Here is an 18,538-nt window from a genome sequence, read left to right on the forward strand (position 1 = left end):
TTTGGGTTCGGGACTGTGAGAGGCACTATCCCAGCCCCCTCTCTCACATCCAAGAGATAGGGGGAATGGAGACAGTTTTCTTTCTGCTTCTTCCAGTCTTTCTTGTAGTTTAACCTGCTTTCTTCCTGCTACTGCAACCCCATAGGCCCTCTCCTCCCCCACACGGCTTCCCCAGGCTGGGACACCTTCTGTCCCCCTACTCCCCACCCCAGCTCCCAGATATGGCTTCCCCAGCTCCCAGATATGGCTTCAGAAGACAGAGATCAGGAGGCTAATTAGTGTTTAGGGAAACTCATTCTTCCTCTGATGGGCAGGCGCTGATTAGAGGTGCTTTGAAGCAGCTGGGCTGGAGGACCAACTCGGAGATGGAGAGACACATAGAGATGGGGTGGCAGGGAGAGCACGAGAGACATAGAGACAGAGATGCAGAGATAGACCCAGGGACAGCTGAAGACAGAATGACAGCGAGAAGTGGAGAGAGAAACAGAGACAGAATAGAGAGACAGAGACACAGAAAGACAGGAACTTAGAAGCCAGGTGCTCACGCCTGTAATCCCAGCACTTTGGGAGGCCGAGGTGGGCGGATCACCTGAGATCAGGAGTTTGAGACCAGCCTGACCAATATGATGAAGCCCCATCTCTACTAAAAATACAAAAATTAGCCGGGCATAGTGGCAGCACCTGTAATCCCAGCTACTCGGGAGACTGAGACAGGAGAATTGCTTGAACCCAGGAGGTGGAGGTTGCAGTAAGCCAAGATCGCACCGTTGCACTCCAGCCTGGGCAACAAGAGCAAAGCCCTGTCTCAAAAAACAAAAAAAGACACAAAAGGAAGAGACACAGAGGCAGAGAGATGGATGTTAAGAGACTGAGATGGAGGGAGGCTGAAAGGTAGACGCAGAGGCGATAAAGACACGTATGGAAGAGAGAGAGAGTCGGACCCAGGGAAGGAGAGGGTCTCACGATGCTGCAGAGAGAAGGGAAAGTTTGGGTCAGTGAGAGACAAGATGAGGAGGAGACTGGGTCTGAGATCAGAGGCTGGCAGCGGAGAAGGGCAGGAGAGTGGAGTTTTCAGGAAACCAGGGGGCAGGCTGGGGAGGAAGTCTGCTTCCTGTGATCTCAGGAAGTCCTGCCTAGGTCTAGCTCGAGTCCCTCTTACTGTTTCCTGCGTATTGAGATTCTCCTGCGTCTGGGTCCCCTGAGGGCGCGCCTGCCAGGGCGCAGTTGACGTGCGTGTCCCTGCACGCCAGTCACTGTGTGTCAGTGGATCGCAGCGTGCCTGCGAGAGTGAGTGACAGAGGTGTGTATGTGTGTGTGTGTCACTCTGTCAGCGTGTCACTGTGTCGGCAGCTGTCTGTGCCGAGTGTGTGAGGAGCCTGTCTCAGGAGACCCTCCCTCCCCTCTGTCCCCAACATTTCAGCACCGCGGACAGCTCCCAGCCCATGCTGAGGTCGGGGGCGGCCCTTTCTTTCCACCCACAGAAAATTGAAAATATCCTGAAATCAGTAGGGTGGAGGTAGGCGGGTGTCCCCACATGGCCGGCTTGTGTGTGCCTGTCCTTGCGCGGGTGTCGCTGTGTCTTGTGCATGTTTGTGTGTTGAGATGCGTCTTTTGAATGACTGCCTGACTGAAACTCTTCTGCTAGAAGTACATTGACTTTGGTTACTCCATTCTTTTTTTTTTTTTTTAAACAGAGTCTCCCTCTGTGGCGACGACTGGAGTGCAGTGGCGCAACCTCGGCTCACTGCAACCTCCATCTCCCAGGTTAAAGCGATTCTCCTGCCTCAGCCTCCTGAGTACTGGGAGCTCACACCACCATGCCTGGCTAATTTTTTGTGTTTTTAGTAGAGATGGGATTTCACCATTTAGCCAGGATGATCTCAATCTCCTGACCTTGTGATCTGCCCACCTTGGCCTCCTAAAGTGCTGGGATTACAGGTGTGAGCCACCATGCCCGGCCTGGTTACTCCATTCTTTAGATTCTGAGAGACAGAGACAGGGAGAGAAGAATCCAGATAAAGAAGGGCAGGCCAGGTGAGGTAGTTCACACCTGTAACCCCAGCACTGGGGAGGCCAAGGCGGGAGGATCACTTGAGCCCAGAAGTTCAAGACTAGCCTGGGCAACATAGTGAGATCCTGTCTATATAAAAAAATTGAAAAGTAGCCAGGTGTGGTGGTGGTGCACACTTAAATTTCCAGCTACTTAGGAGGCTGAGGTGGGAGGATTGCTTGAGATCTAGAGATCAAGGCTGCAGTGAACCATGATTATGCCACTGCACTCCAGCCTGAGCAACAGAGTGAGACCTTGTCTCAAAAAAAGGGAGGGCAGAGAGATGAGAAGAGACTGAGACAGAGAACAGAGAGAGTCAGAGTCAGAGAGAGAGACTGCTGGAGAATCAGAGAGACAGAAAGAGTCAGAGATGGAGAGAGAGACCCAGAGAACCCGAGAGAGGCAGAGAAAAGAAGATGGAAAATGTGGGGACAGAGATGTAGGCGCTGAAGGAAGTAAACAGAGACACCAAGAGGCGTTAGGAGTGAGATAGAAGGTAGGAGCGTACCGCAGTGGGGGGCTGCAGGGTGGCGATGTCGCCAAGGCTGTGGTGGGGGAGTCGTGCTAACTGATGGGCATCTGGTCCGTGCAGTCTTGCCACTGCACTGGGAACGGCTGCAGGGTGTGATGGCGTGTGGGTGTGGGCGGTGTGATCGGCTGTGCTTCCTCGATTGGGTGACTGTGTGGGCCGGGTGTTTGTGTTTCTGGGTTCTGGGGCCAGGCCTTGTGGGACTACATAGTTCCTACAGCCAGAAGAGTTGCCAGTGGCAGAGCTGTGGGCATTCTGGGGTTGTGGGTCTTCGGGGTTGAGGCAGGTGGGTTGTGTGCCTGGAGGTGACAGGTAACTTCTGGCTGTTTGCTACCACCCACTGGTTACCACAGGAGCAGAGATGCTGAGAAAATCAGTTAGCATCAGCATTTGGTTAATTCTCCAAATCTGGTTGGGATGGAGAGCAGGAAACTGAGGTTTTTCTGTGCTGAAGGATTGGAGTTAGCAAAATATGTATTCAGGGCTTGCTCCATGCCAGGCACTGTTCTGGCTGTTGGAGACAGATTAAAAAAAAAAAAAAAAAGTAAATGGACTGGCCGGGCACGGTGGCTCCCACCTGTAATCCCAGAACTCTGGGAGGACGAGGCAGGCGGATCATGAGGTAAAACGCCATCTCTACTAAAAATACAAATATTAGAGGGCTGGTTGCAGTGGCTCTTGCCTGTAATCCCAGAACTTTGGGAGGCTGAGGTGGGTGGATCACGACGAGGTCAGGAGATGAAGACCATCCTGGCTAACGTGGTGAAACCCCATCTCTACTTAAAAATACAAAAAATTAGCCGGGTGTGGTGGCAGGCGCCTGTAGTCCCAGCTACTCGGGAAGCTGAGGCAGGAGAATTGCTTGAACCCAGGAGGTAGAAGTTGCAGTGAGCCGAGATGGTGCCACTGCACTCCAGCCTGGTGACAGAGCAAGACTCTGCCTTAAAAAAAAAAAATTAGCTGGGCATGGTGGTGGGCACCTGTAATCCCAACTACTCAGGAGGCTGAGGGAGGAGAACTGCTTGAACCCAGGAGGTGGAGGTTTCAGTGAGCCAAGATCACACCACTGCACTCCAGCCTGGGCAACAGAGTGAGACTCTGTCTCAAAAAAAAAAAAAAAAAAAAAAAAAAACCTATAAATGAATTTACCTGGGGGAACTTAAATTTTAAAATGGGGAGGCAAATGGTAAATAATAAACAATAAACTAAATAAATGTTAGAGGGTGTTAGAAGGTGATATTTAAAGAAGACAGACCAGGTGCCATGGCTCACATCTGTAATCCCAGCACTTTGGGAGGTCAAGATGGGAGGATCACTTGAGGCCAGGAGCTCAAGACCGGCTTGGGCAATGTGGTGAGACCCAATCTCTACCAAAAAGTGAAAAATTAGCTGAGCAGGCCATGCACAATGGCTCACACCTGTGAGCACTTTAAGAGGCCAAGGCGGGTGGATCACCTGAGGTCAGGAGTTCGAGACCAGCCGGGCCAACATGGCAAAACCTACTAAAAAAAAAATTATGGGCCGGGCGTGGTGACTCACGCTTGTAATCCCAGCACTTTGGGAGGCTGAGGTGGGTGGATCACGAGGTCAAGAGATCGAGACCATCCTGGGCAACATGGTGAAACCCCGTCTCTACTAAAAATACAAAAAATTAGCTGGGCATGGTGGCGCGTGCCTGTAATCCCAGCTACTCAGGAGGCTGAGGCAGGAGAATTGCCTGAACCCAGGAGGCGGAGGTTGCGGTGAGCCGAGATCGCGCCATTGCACTCCAGCCTGGGTAACAAGAGTGAAACTCCGTCTAAAAAAAAAAAAAAAAAAAAAAAAATTACAAAAATTAGCTGGGTGTGGTGGGGGGGGGTGCCTGTAATCCCAGCAACTCGGGAGGCTGAGGCAGGAGAATCGCTTGAACTCGGGAGGCAGAGGTTGCAGTGAGCCAAGATTGCAGCCTGGGCAACAGAATAAGACTTCATCTCAAAAAAAAAAAAAAATTAGCTGAGCATGGTGGTGCATGCCTGTAGTCCCAGCTACATGAGAGGCTGAGGCGGGAGGATCGCTTGAGCCCAGGACTTTGAGGCTTCAGTGAGCTATGGCTGCACCACTGCACTGCAGCCTGGGTGACACAGCAAGACCTTGTCTCCAAAAATAATAATAAATACATTAAAAAGAAAGACAACAGAGCAGTGTAAGGGAGTGCTGGGGTGGGATGAACGAGGGAGTTCACTACTAAATAAGATGGAAGGAGGCCGAGCGCGGTGGCTCAAGCCTGTAATCCCAGCACTTTGGGAGGCCAAGGCGGGTGGATCACGAGGTCAAGAGATCGAGACCATCCTGGTAAACATGGTGAAACCCCGTCTCTACTAATACAAAAAATTAGCTGGGCGTGGTGGTGCGTGCCTGTAATTCCAGCTACTCAGGAGGCTGAGGCAGGAGAATTGCCTGAACCCAGGAGGTGGAGGTTGCGGTGAGCCGAGATCGCGCCATTGCACTCCAGCCTGGGTAACAAGAGCGAAACTCCGTCTCAAAAAAAAAAAAAAAAAAAAAAAAGATGGAAGGAGTGGGTCTCATTGAGGAGGTGGAGTTTGAATAGAGAACTGGAAGAATGAGGAAGCGAGCTCAGGGGAAAAGTGTTCCGAGCAGAGGGAACAGCCAGCGCAGAAGCCCTGAGGCATGAGCAGGCCTGGCTGGTTCAAGGAATAGCAAGGAGGCCAGAACGGGAATGAGTGCCTGATGGCAGGGGGCCTTGTGGGCCCTTCTAAGGACTTCGGCTTTCATTCTGTGAGAGATGGATGCCATGCAAATGTTTTGCACGGGGGAGGGACCCAGTCTGACTCTGATTCTATCAGTATCGCTCTGGCTGCTCTTGGAAGAACAGACTGTGGGGGGTGAAGCTGAAGCATGGGATTGTTTAGGAGGCAACTGCAGCAGTCTGGGTGGGAGACGATCGTGGCTGGGCTGGAGTGGAGGGGTCAACAGTCTCGATTCTGACAGCGCTGAGTTTAAATCCTATCTCAACCATGAGCTCATACTGCTTTACTCTATTTTTAATTTAATTAATTTATTTTTTTGAGACAGACTTTCATGCTTGTTGCCCAGGCTGGAGTGCAATGACCTGATCTTGGCTCACCACAGCCTCTGCCTCCTGGGTTCAAGCGATTCTCTTGCCTCAGCCTCCCAAGTAGCTGGGATTACAGGCATGCACCACCATGCCCAGCCAATTATATATTTTTAGTAGAGACGGAGTTTCTCCAATGTTGGTCACGCTGGTCTCGAACTCCCAACCTCAGGTGATTCGCCTGCCTCAACCCCCACAAAGTGCTGGGATTGTAGGCGTGAGCCACCGTACCCGGCCTACTTTATTTTTGAAATAAAATATTTAATATAGCCTGGCGCGGTGGTTCACGCCTGTAATCCCAGCACTTTGGGAGGCTGAGGCGGGTGGATCACAAGGTCAAGAGATTGAGACCATCCTGGTCAACAGATCGAGACCATCCTGGTCAACATGGTGAAACCCCGTCTCTACTAAAAATTAGCTGGACATGGTGGCGCCCGCCTGTAGTCCCAGCTACTTGGGAGGCTGAGGCAGGAGAATTGCCTGAACTCAGGAGACGGAGGTTGTGGTGAGCCAAGATCACGCCATTGCACTCCGGACTGGGTAACAAGAGCGAAACTCTGTCTCAAAAAAAAAAAAAAAATAATAATAATAATATATATATATGTATTTAATATAAACAAAGATGGGGTATTGATGTATTGCCCAGGCTGGTCTCGAACTCCTGGCCTCAAGCAATCTTTCCTCCTCGGCCTCCCAAAGAGCTTTGATGACAGGCATGAGCCACCGCGCCTGGAATGCTTTACTTTAATCGCTCTCAGCTTCCTCACCAGTGCCCGGTTTTGTTTCTGCCAAATGGGGTGATAATAGAGCCTTCCTCCCTGAGTAGTGATGAGGACTAAATGAGATTGTGGAGGCTGGGACGGAGGAGGTGACCAGAAAACTGGGTGTCTGCTAGGAGGCTGCCTGGTGATTCTGGGGAGGGGGCCTCATGCTGGGTGTTCTGTCTCCCCCTCCGCCCACACAGGAAAACTCTGCAGGTGAAGATAGTTGATGACGAGGAATATGAGAAAAAGGATAACTTCTTCATTGAGCTGGGCCAGCCCCAGTGGCTTAAGCGAGGGATTTCAGGTGAGGGGTGACCACTGGGCAGTGGGAGAGGTAAGGGGTCCAGGGTTGGGGGACTTTCGGGGGCTCAATTTCGGGCACTCCTTAAAGCTCGTGGATCTGAGCTTTGTTGGGGACTGATCTCACGGTCTGCCTGTCTCTGTCTCTCCCCAGCTCTGCTACTCAATCAAGGTGAGTGAAGTCACCTCTGGGCTCTTAGTGGGGAGGAGCGACTGGAAGTGGGCCCTGGGGGAGGGTCCCAGCCCCAAAGCTACCCTTCCAGGATGGGTTTGAGGCAGACTGGAGGTGAGATAAAGGCAGATTCAGGACTGGGGGAGGCTGGGAGCAGGCCTGAGAGTTGGTAGTGCCTGTGTGAGTTTGGGATTACAGTTAGCGTTTTGGAGGTCAAGATTATGTCTGTAACACGGTGAAACCCCGTCTCTATTATAGATACAAAAATTAGCCAGGTGTGATGGCACTTGGAATTCCAGCTACTTGGGAGGCTGAGGCAGGAGAATTGCCTGAACCCGGGAGGTAGAGGTTGCAGTGAGCCAAGATCACGCCACTGCACTCCAGCCTGGGCGACAGAGCAAGACCCCATCTTAAAAAAAAAAAAAAAGGAAGAAGATTATGTCTGTAGTCAGGGTTGTAAGTCATAAAATCAGATCTGGGCCGGGCGCGGTGGCTCACGCCTGTAATCCTAGCACTTTGGGAGGCCGAGGCGGGTGGATCACGAGGTCAAGAGATCGAGACCATCCTGGTCAACACGGTGAAACCCCGTCTCTACTAAAAATACAAAAAATTGGCTGGGCACGGTGGCACGTGCCTGTAATCCCAGCTACTCAGGAGGCTGAGGCAGGAGAATTGCCTGAACCCAGGAGGCGGAGGTTGTGGTGAGCCGAGATTGTGCCATTGCACTCCAGCCTGGGTAACAAAAGCGAAACTCCGTCTCAAAAAAAAAAAAAAAAAAAAAAAATCAGATCTGGGTTTGTGAGTGGGGTCAGAGAGGGTCCAGTCTGGGGTTGATAGGAGTGGGCTGGGGTCTGGATTGGAGATTGGTGTTAGGACCGTGCTAAGGTGAGAGACAAGGTGGAGGTTGTTTCTTGGGTTTCTGGTGGGATCAGATCAGAATTGGAGTCAGATGTAGGTCAGAGCTAAAGTTGGACTTTGAGGTGAGTAAGAGAGTTTGAGAAATTTGGGTTAGAATTGGGGCCAAGGTCAGAGATTGGAGTAAGAGTTGGGGCTAGGGTCAGTGGCTTGGAGCTGGACAGAGTCGTTTTGGAGTCAAGATCAGAATTGGGATCGGAGGTTAGGATTAGGGTTAGACTGAAGATTGTATTTGTTGGAGGAAGCCATACATGCTGCTGTAACAAACTGATCCACAAATCCCAGGGGCTTAGCACAAGAAAAGTTATTTATCGGCTGGGCACACTGGCTCACATCTGTCATCTCAGCACTTTGGGAGGCCAAGGATGGATCACTTGAGGTCAGGAGTTCAAGACCAGCCTAACCAATGTGGTGAAACCTGATCTCTACTAAAATTACAAAAATCAGCTGGGTGTGGTGGTGGGCACCTGTAACCCCAGCTACTCAGGAGCCTGAGACAGGAGAATCGCTTGATCCCAGAAAGTGGAGGTTGCAGTGAGCCAAGATTAAGCCACCGCACTCCAGCCTGGGCAACAGAGCAAGACTCCATCTCAAAAGAAAAAAGAAGAGAAAAGTCAAAGAAGGGAGGGAGAGAGGGAAGGAAAGAGGAGAGGGGAGGGGAGGGAAGGAGAGGGGAGGGGAGGCAAGTTATATCTTGCCCAGGCGAAGTTTTTGTTATTGTTGTTATTTGGGTTTTTTCAGGGGTTTTTTTTTTGTTGTTTGTTTGTTTGAGATGGAGTTTCGCTCTTGTTGCCCAGGCTGAAGTGCAATGGCGTGATCTCAGCAACCTCCACTCCCTGGGTTCAAGTGATTCTCCTGCCTCAGCCTCCCGAGTAGCTGGGATTACAGGCACCTGCCACCACATGTAGCTAATTTTTTGTATTTTTAGTAGAGACCGGGTTTCACCTTGTTGGCCAGGCTGGTCTCGAACACCTGACCTCAGGTGATCCACCTGCCTCGGCCTCCTAAAGCGCTGGGATTACAGGCATGAGCCACTGCACCTGGCCACTCAGGCAAAGTTTTACGAGAATGTTCCTAGTTGGTGGGTGGCTTTCTTCTGCCATGTAGCCATTCCATTGTGTGGCTCCACTGTGCCAGGGAGCTTTGGCGTTGTGGCTGGATTTGCTGCTGGCGAACAGGGCAAGAGACTTTGGAGGATCACATGGGAGGTTTTCAGGGGCTAAGCCTAGAGGGACTGACCATCATTTCTGCCCACATTCTAGTGTCCATGACTCAGGCCGTGGCCACGCCCAACTGCAAGGGAGGCTGGGAAACGTAGTTCAGCTCTTTGCCCAGGAGAGAGAGGAAACAGGTTCAGGTGAACACACAGCAGCCTCTGCCACATGGTCAAGTTCCTCATGAGTGATGCTGGCAGAGTTGGGAGTTCGGACTGAGGTTTGGGGTCAGGTGTAGGCGTGGAGTTAGATCTGGACATGGAGTTTGGGGTATGGCTTGGGGTTATTGATGTTCCAGGTTATGGAGAATGTTAGAGTTGGGATTAGGGTTTAGGGTTAGGGTTGTGCTGAGGTCAGATCCAGGGTTGAGGGTTGGGGTTTGGGGTCAGTGTGGATGACAGGCTTCCATCTGGGGTCACAGTGAGAGTCAAGCTCAGAGTTAGGGACCAGAATTGGGGTTGGGCTGCTGCTGGGTTGGAGTCAAGGGTCAGCATACTCTGGGGAGAGAAGTGGGCTCAGAACCAGGGTGTAGGTGGGTCTGGTTCCAAGATTTGTACCAAGATCGGGTGTCCTCCCCTTTCTTCACCACCTCAGACACACTCTAGGATGCTTCCAGAAATTGGATGTAGAGACCAGGCCTCTGCCATCAGGGTGGTGAGGATGATGATAATGTTGGTGATAATAATAAAAATAATAACATGTATTGAATATTTATTGTGTGCCAGGCACTGTTCTAAGCACTTCACACAAATTAACGCATTTAAATCACAACTGGCCGGGCACGGTGGCTCACGCCTGTAATCCCAGCACTTTGGGAGGCCGAGGTGGGCGGATCACCTGAGGTCGGGAATTCGAGACCAGCCTGACCAACATGGAGAAGCCCCCTCTCTACCAAAAATACAAAATTAGCCGGGTGTGGTGGTGCATGCCTGTAATCCCAGCTACTCGGGAGGCTGAGGCAGGAGAATCGCTTGAACCCAGGAGGCAGAGGTTGCCGTGAGCTGAGATCATGCCATTGCCCTCCAGCCTGGGCAACAAGAGCAAAACTCTGTCTCAAAAAAAAAAAATCTCACAACCACCCCATGAGGTGGGTACTAATTACTATGCCCATTTTACAGATATGAAAACTAAGGCACAGAGAGGCTTAGGCATTGCCTAAGGTCTCACAGCCTCCACCATGTGAACCCCAGACCCCACCAACTAAACATCATGGACCAGCCCTTGGGAGCTGGGGCCCAGGGTTGAACGAGACGGGGGTCAGGTGTGAGGCTGGGAGGGGTCACCAAGGAGCTTTCCAGAGGAGAAGAGATAGGCTTTCTCTAACTATGGGGACAGGTAGTAAAGGCATGGCAGGCCCAGTTGGGTAGGTCTCCTGGGAGTCTAACCTCCATCCCTCATGCTGTAGGGGATGGGGACAGGAAGCTAACAGCCGAGGAGGAGGAGGCTCGGAGGATAGCAGAGATGGGCAAGCCAGTTCTTGGGGAAAACTGCCGGCTAGAGGTCATCATCGAGGAGTCGTACGATTTTAAGGTGATTTTCCGGGGCCTCATCTTCCTGGAGTCCGGCCTGGGTCATTTCCTTGGGGGGGTCCGGAAACGAGGGAGCCACCAGCTTCCCAAGGAGGGCAGGCTAAACGGGGGTCCCGCGTCAGCACCACGGACAGCACATGCCTCCCTTTTCTTGGCTTGCCTTCAGACCTGGGGTGTGGAAAGTTGAGGTCCCCTGGGCACAGGCTATGAGCCCCTGACCCAGGACCCCACGTGGAGCTGCCCTGGTTCGCTCAGGGGCAGTGACCTCTCCCCCACCCTCTCGTCCCCAGAACACGGTGGATAAACTCATCAAGAAAACGAACTTGGCCTTGGTAATTGGGACCCATTCATGGAGGGAGCAGTTTTTAGAGGCAATTACGGTGAGCGCAGGTAAGTGGGGAGGGAGGAGAGAGAAGAGAGAAGGATGGAGAGGCAGAGACACAGAAAGGGGGAGAAATGAATGGAAATGAATGGAGAGACAGGCACAAAGATAAACAGACCAGGTGCGGTGGCTCATGCCTGGAATCCTGGCGCTTTGGGAGGCTGAGGCAGGAGGTTCGCTTGAGGCCAGGAGTTTGAGGCTGCAGCGAGCTATGATCGCGTCCCTGCGTTCCAGTCTGGGCAACAGAGCAAGACTCTGTCTCTAAAATAAAACTACAGGCATGAGAGACAGACACACAGAAATACACAGGGAGAATCATGGAGAAGACACGAGACAGAATGAATGTGCAAACTGAAGAGGGCCAGGGCGAGGGAGGCAGGTAGACGGGACACAGAAAGGGCAGAGACGGGAGAGGCGGTGGTGGGAGCTGCTAGGAGGAGGCTGGGAGGGTTTGGCTCGGGCTAAGCCAGGAGGGGTCCGGGCCTGGGCTTTCTCCTGGCATCAGGCGTCAGGAGTGTGGGAACAGGTTAAATGGCGTGGCCAACCCAGAGAGAGCCTGGGTTCCTCCGTTGCCATGGAGACAGTTACCAGGGTACCCAGCTCTCTCCCACCTGCACGGGTCCCCACCCTCCTTGGCCTCAGATGGGCCCGCACTGCCCCCTTGTGGCTAGAGACAGTATGACACATGGACCCACAGAAGGTCTTGGAAGCCAGCACTGGCCCTTTGTGCTACGGATTGGCGAGACTGAGGCTGAGAGACAGAGGAGGAACTGGCCTGAAGTCCCACAGGGAGTCCAGAGAGGGTCCAAGGTCAGAGCTCAGAGCTTCAGTCTCTCACGTAACATCAGCGTTAAGGCCCTAGCTCTTGGGGACTGAAGGAAGACAAGGAATTGTGGTTGCAAAGAAACTGGGCGAGTGGGATCAAAAGAAACCAGCCTTCGGGGATGGAAAAATACGAGGCAGCAGACTGCTTTCCCACTAGAAAGAAAGTGGTGTCTCCCTCTGAAGCCACATCTTTCTGACATACTTCTGAGGGATCATCTGGGCCCGACTCTGTGTGAGACATTGCTAGGGATACGCAGAAGTAACCAAGACAGTCCTGGCCCTGCCCTCATGGAGCTTACAGTCCAGTGAGGGAGACAGACATGTCACAAGAAAGAGACAACCCAGAGTAGGCAGGTCTGGGAAGGGAGACCTGGAGGAAAGCCCTGATGGGGTTCCTGACCCAGCCTGGAAGTCAGGGAGGGCTTCCTGGAGGAGGTGGCTTATGAGCTGACTCTTCAAATGGGAAAAGATATCAGCCAGGAGGAGGGAGAAGACAGGGAGGGTGTTCCAGGCAGAGGGAGAGCCAAGCACAGAAGCTCTGGAGTGTGCAAGATTATGGCACCTTTCTTGGTTGGGTGCCTGGTTTTGGGCGGGGGGAAGAGGTACCAGGATGAGGCTGGAAATTGGAAGGTTCCAGACCACACGGTTCCTTGTGGGCCTCAGTAGGGAGCTTGGGTGGGATTTTGAACACACTGGGGAGCCATGGAGGGTTTTGAATGGGGGAGCCCCTGGGGCTAGAGAGAGCTTGTGGGAGGAAACAGGGGAGGGTGGATGGGGTGTGGGTAGGGGCTGGAGAAACTAGCAGAAGATGGGTGTGTCCCAGGAACAGTGGGGCTTTTTGAGCTTCAGAACATTCCCTCTGGGAACTCAGCGGAGACAGAGGATGAGGCGGAACTGAACGAGGCGTGAGGTGGTGGTTGTGGAGACCCAGCGTACATCGGGCTGTGGGTTTTAAAAACCAGGTGGTTAGATCAGGTGATTAGATCAGGGTGGAGAAAGAATGGCAACCATAACACAAGTAGTAACAGTAATAATAATCTGATTATGACAATCGTGGTCCTATCATGTCTTTTTTTTTTTTCCTTAAGTGATGTAATCTCATTCTGTTGCCCAGACTGGAGTGCAGTGGCGCAATCTCGGCTCACTGTAGCCTCCTCTTCCTGGATTCAAGCGATTCTCCTGCCTCAGCCTCTCGAGTAGCTGAGATTACAGGCAACCGCCACCACGCCCAGCTCAGTTTTGAATTTTTAGTAGAGATGGGTTTTCATTATGTTGGCCAGGCTGATCTCAAACTCCTGACCTCAAGTGATCTGCCCGCCTCAGCCTCCCAAAGTGTTGGGATTACAGGCGTGAGCCACTGTGCCCAGCTGACCCTATCATGTCTTGAGTGCCAGGCATGGTTGGAAATGTGTTTCCCGTGTGAACTCATTTAATTAATGTATCCTCAGGGTCTGTGTCGGCGCTTGGTCACTTCGCACTTTGCCCAGCATGTGCCTTTTGGTTCTCTGCTGTGCGAGCACAGGGCTGTTGGAGGGGTGAGGGAGAAGGGCACTTCTCGCTCCCTTAGGGGATGAGTCGGGTCCCACCCTGCTTTTTAAAGGAATCTTTACCTCCCTTCCTACTGTAATCTCCTTGCGGGCTGGAGTTGGCGTGGAGCATCTCTGAATTTCCCCCAGGCACCAAAAAGGGCCTTCAGTAATAACACTTGAAACGATAGTAATAACACGAGGTGTCCAAGGTGCCGTTGACAGCACTTTACATGCACCGACTCATCCGGCCATCACAGGCTTCCCATAAAGCAGGTCTAACTATTTATCACAGCTAGGCACCCGGAAGCCCGGAGAGACACCAATTCAGGATCCAGGATTGGACACCAGAGAGGTGACTTCAGAGTGACAGACAGAACCACAAGCCTCCCTGTAGAGGGGAGTGGCTGGGTTAGCAAGCTGAGGCCAGAGTCCACAGAATGCCTGGGCGTGTGGGCCTGGGTTTGAAGGCAGTGCAGAACCAAGGAAGGATTTGGAGCAGGGCAGGCAGAAGCCCAAATTGACATAGTGATGCGATAATAGCAGCCCCCTCCCTCCCAAAGAGCGTGGCCTCCCTGCTCTGACCACAGCCATGTCTTACATCATCTAGGGATGCGTCAGCACTGCTCAGGAGTCACATTCATTCTTATCAGCGTCCTTCCAGATGTAATGCGTGGCACACTCAAGTGTGGCCATTCACTCTCATTCATTGCTTATCCTAACCAGCATAGAGTAAGGTAAACAGAACAGTGCAATAGGGCTTTCAGGTTACAGAAACCACTGCAGGTCGGCTGGGCGCAGTGGCTCACGCCTGTAATCCCAACACTTTGCGAGGCCTAGGAGGGCACATCGCTTGAGGCCAGGAGTTCGAGACCAGCCTGGACAACATGGAGAAACCCCATCTCTACTAAAAATACAAAAAAAATCAGCCAAGTGGGGTAGTGCACACCTGTGATCCTAGCTACTCAGTAGGCTGAGGCATGAGACTCACTTGAACCCGGGAGGCAGAGGTTTCAGTAAGCTGAGATCACACCACCGCCTGGGTGATGGAGTGAGCCTCTGTCTCAAAAAAAAAAAAAAAAAAAAAGTCACTGCAGGTCAAATTAGGTCACAATAGGTGATACAGCTCTAAGCATGAGGCATCCTTTACAAAGCTCAGAAAACACATCCGTAACCCAATGCCCATATCAGGAAAGGCAGGGCTTTCCAGAAACCCTCTGTTGTATCTCATTGCCAGACTGGGTCAGATGGCCACTCATGGGAGGAATTCTGGCAAAACAAGCATTTAGCTGGGGACATAGCAACTGCCAACTGCAAGGGATTCTGGGAAAGTGAATACTGTATTGTTATCTGAGGCCATAGCTGCTGGTGGCCTCAAGGGATTCTGGGAAAGTGATTAATTTTGGCTGGGTATATGGCCCTCTAGCTGCAAGGGATTCTGGGAAAGTGAGTACATTTAGTAGAGCCTGTGGCTCTGGTTAGCTGCAGGGAATCTGAGGAAGTGAATATTTCTAGCTGTGGACATGGCTTTCAGTAGTCGTGAAGGCCTCTGGGAAAAGGAATATTTTTAGCTAGGTGTATGGCTGTCATTGGCAGCAAAGGGTCCTGGGAAACTGGATATTTTTAGCTGGGCCAATATGGCCTCCTCTAGCTTCAAGGGGTTCTGGGAAAGTAACTGTTTTTAGCTGTTGACTTGGCCACATTTACGTGCAAGGGATTCTGGGAAAGTAAATATTTTTCACATGGGTCCATTCACGCTCCTAGCTTCAAGGGATTCTGGGAAAGTAACTGTTTTCAGCTGCTGACTCAGCCATATTTAAGTTCAAGGGATTCTGGGAAAGTAACTATTTTTCACCTGGGCCCATTCACGCTCCTAGCTTCAAGGGATTCTGCGAAAGTAACTGTTTTCAGCTGCTGACTCAGCCATATTTAAGTTCAAGGGATTCTGGGAAAGTAACTATTTTTCACCTGGGCCCATTCACGCTCCTAGCTTCAAGGGATTCTGGGAAAGTAACTGTTTTCAGCTGCTGACTCAGCCATATTTAAGTTCAAGGGATTCTGGGAATGTCATTGTTTTCAGCTGTTGCCTTGGCCACATTTAGGTGCAAGGGATTTGGGGAAAGCAGTTCATTCTGCGGGACTTGCTGTCAGGAAGTTAGATGACTCGGGGCCTCTGTAGGCAAGGAAGGGAGTCTGGGTGTGTGCCCCAGCTGGGTCGTGTGCCCACAGGGGACGAGGAGGAGGAGGAGGACGGGTCCCGGGAGGAGCGGCTGCCATCCTGCTTTGACTACGTGATGCACTTCCTGACGGTGTTCTGGAAGGTGCTCTTCGCCTGCGTGCCCCCCACCGAGTACTGCCACGGCTGGGCCTGCTTTGGCGTCTCCATCCTGGTCATCGGCCTGCTCACCGCCCTTATTGGGGACCTCGCTTCCCACTTCGGCTGCACCGTTGGCCTCAAGGACTCTGTCAACGCTGTTGTCTTCGTGGCCCTGGGCACCTCCATCCCTGGTAACACCCCGGGAGACTGCGGTGGGGTAGTCTGGGTGGGGTAAGATCTCAAATGAGCCAGGCAGGGGCAACACAGGATCCTGCTGAAATGAGGTGGGAGGAGTCACACAGCGCCCATGTGGTGGCCTCAAAGAAGTACGGAGGTGGGGCAGGGTAGAAGCTACCCAGCGGGTCCCTAGATCCAAGATGTGGATAGAATCCTCCCCAAAAGCACCCAGGTGGAAGGTCCCATAAAACGAAGGTGGCAGGAAACGGTGGGAACCTAACAATGGATTTCATAGAGAGAAGGTGGCAGGGTAGGGAAGAGCCAGCTATGGGGAGAGGGGTTCCTAGGAAGACATTGGATGTCGGAGAAGCCAATCAGTGGATTCCATGGCAACAAGCTGATGCCCCATCCCCCAAGAAACCAGACAGAAGAGTCCATGGAACTATGTTGGGGGACATGGCAGGAACCAGCCCAGTGAACCTCAAAGTTTTTTTTTGGTGGAGGGGGGATGGAGTCTCGCTCTGTCGCCCAGGCTGGAGTGCAGTGGCATGATCTTGGCTCACTGCAACCTCTGCCTCCCAAGTTTAAGCGATTCTTCTGCCTCGGCCTCCCAAGTAGCTGAAACGACAGGTGTGCGCCACCACACCTGGCTAATTTTTGCATTTTTAGAAGAGACGGGGTTTCATATTGGCCAGGCTGGTGGTGAACTCCTGACCTTGTGATCCGCCTGCCTTGGCCTCCCAAAGTGCTGGATTACAGGCATGAGCTGTAATCCCAAAGGAAGAGGCTGTAAATCCCACAGAAAGATAGAGGGTCCATTGATCTCATACAAGTCATATAGTGGACAGGCAGCACTTCCAACCTAATGCAGATAGTGCGACCCACAGAAAGTGGGCAGCGAGACCCACTGAAAGCGGGCAGTGGGTCACATCGTAAGCAGGCAGCATGTCCTATAGAAAGTAGACTGTGCCGGCCAGGCGTGGTGGCTCACACCTATAATCCCAGCACTTTGGGAGCCTGAGGCAGGTGGATCACCTGAGGTCAGGAGTTCGAGACCAGCCTGGCCAAGATGGTGAAACCCCATCTCTACTAAAAACAGAAAAACTAGGCTGGGTGCAGTAGCTCACGCCTGTAGTCCCAGCCACATTGGGAGACCAAGGCAGGCAGATCATCTGAGGTTGGGAGTTTGAGACCAGCGTGACCAACATGAGAAAACCCGGCTCTACTAAAAATACAAAATTAGCCAGGCACGGTGGTGGTGGGCGCCTGTAATCCCAGCGACTCGGGAGGTTGAGACAGGAGAATCACTTGAACCCGGGAGGCAGAGATTGTGGTGAGCGGAATCTCGCCATTGCACTCCAGCCTGGGCAACAACAGCAAAACTCTATCTCCAAAAAAAAAAAAAAAAAAAAAAATTAGCTGGGGGCGTGGCGGCGGCCTTGTAATCCCAACTACTCGGGAGGCCGAGACAGGAGGCTCGCTTGAACCTGGGGAGGCAGAGGTTGCAGTGAGCCAACATGCACTCCAACCTGGGCAACAAAGCAGACTCATCTCAAAAAAAAAAAAAAAAGTTGGCTGAGAGTCCCATAAAAATCGGGCAGTGAGTCCCACAGAAAGCAGGCGGCGGTTCTAATGGCGAGCAGGCCTAGGGGTGGAGATGGACTTGGCCTCTTGGGTGGGGGTCAGGGCCTTGAACCCACCCTGCCGGCAGAAAGCAGGCGACCGGGGAAGGCCGGGAGGGAGCAGGTGGATGCCCGCCCCTGTGGGTGGCGCAGAGCCCCTCCGACCCGCGTGCCTCTGCCCCGCAGACACGTTCGCCAGCAAGGTGGCGGCGCTGCAGGACCAGTGCGCCGACGCGTCCATCGGCAACGTGACCGGCTCCAACGCGGTGAACGTGTTCCTGGGCTTGGGCGTCGCCTGGTCGGTGGCCGCCGTGTACTGGGCGGTGCAGGGCCGCCCCTTCGAGGTGCGCACCGGCACGCTGGCCTTCTCCGTCACGCTCTTCACCGTCTTCGCCTTCGTGGGCATCGCCGTGCTGCTGTACCGGCGCCGGCCGCACATCGGCGGCGAGCTGGGCGGCCCGCGCGGACCCAAGCTCGCCACCACCGCGCTCTTCCTGGGCCTGTGGCTCCTGTACATCCTCTTCGCCAGCCTGGAGGCGTACTGCCACATCCGAGGCTTCTAGGGCCTTGCGCAGAGACTCGGCCCCACCGCCCGCCCAGGGCTGGGGGGCTCTGCCGAACCTGCTCTTGGACCCTGGTCTCCTTTTCCCTCCAGACTCAGCCTCCCCTCCTGGGACTCGGCCTCCCTCCCCACCCAGCTCCGGGCTTTGATCGTCCCTGTCCTCTGTCCTCAGTAGCTCAGCCTTCCCTCTCCCTCTTGGGAGCCTCCCCAGTTCCTCCCCTGCGGTCACCCCAATCTAGCCCATCCTGTCGGTGGCCATCTACACCCCTGGGAGAATTTCCACCCCAGTCCCCTCCCCAGGAAGCCACCCCCAGTGACTATCCTGGGGATTTTTGGGGGGGGGCGCAGGGAGAGACAGAGTTTCACTCTTGCCCCAGCTGGGTGCAGTGGCATATCTGGGCTCACCGCAACCTCCGCCTCCCGGCTTCAAGTGATTCTCCTGCCTCAACCTTCCGAGTAGCTGGGATTACAGGCATGCCCGACCATGCCCAGCTAATTTTGTATTTTTAGTAGAGATGGGGTTTCTCCATGTTGGTCAGGCT

General features: G+C 53.0%; 1 protein-coding gene across 1 annotated transcript in view; it reads left to right on the top strand.

Moving 5' to 3' along the window:
• SLC8A2 (solute carrier family 8 member A2) overlaps nucleotides 1–18,119 on the top strand; it is a 37,942-nt gene extending 19,823 nt beyond the window's left edge. The window contains exons 4-9 of the mRNA XM_021668544.2: nucleotides 6,656–6,759; nucleotides 6,910–6,927; nucleotides 10,462–10,586; nucleotides 10,876–10,975; nucleotides 15,548–15,826; nucleotides 17,621–18,119. Of these exons, the coding sequence (XP_021524219.2) occupies nucleotides 6,656–6,759; nucleotides 6,910–6,927; nucleotides 10,462–10,586; nucleotides 10,876–10,975; nucleotides 15,548–15,826; nucleotides 17,621–17,997 (1,003 nt within the window). The 3' untranslated portion in view covers nucleotides 17,998–18,119. The remainder of the gene's footprint in view (nucleotides 1–6,655; nucleotides 6,760–6,909; nucleotides 6,928–10,461; nucleotides 10,587–10,875; nucleotides 10,976–15,547; nucleotides 15,827–17,620) is intronic.
• The last annotated feature ends 419 nt before the right edge of the window (nucleotides 18,120–18,538 follow it).

This window comes from Aotus nancymaae, unplaced genomic scaffold (genome assembly GCF_030222135.1).
Source record: "Aotus nancymaae isolate 86718 unplaced genomic scaffold, 86718_ANA_hifiasm-v0.15.2.pri h1tg000028l, whole genome shotgun sequence".
NCBI lineage: Eukaryota > Metazoa > Chordata > Mammalia > Primates > Aotidae > Aotus > Aotus nancymaae.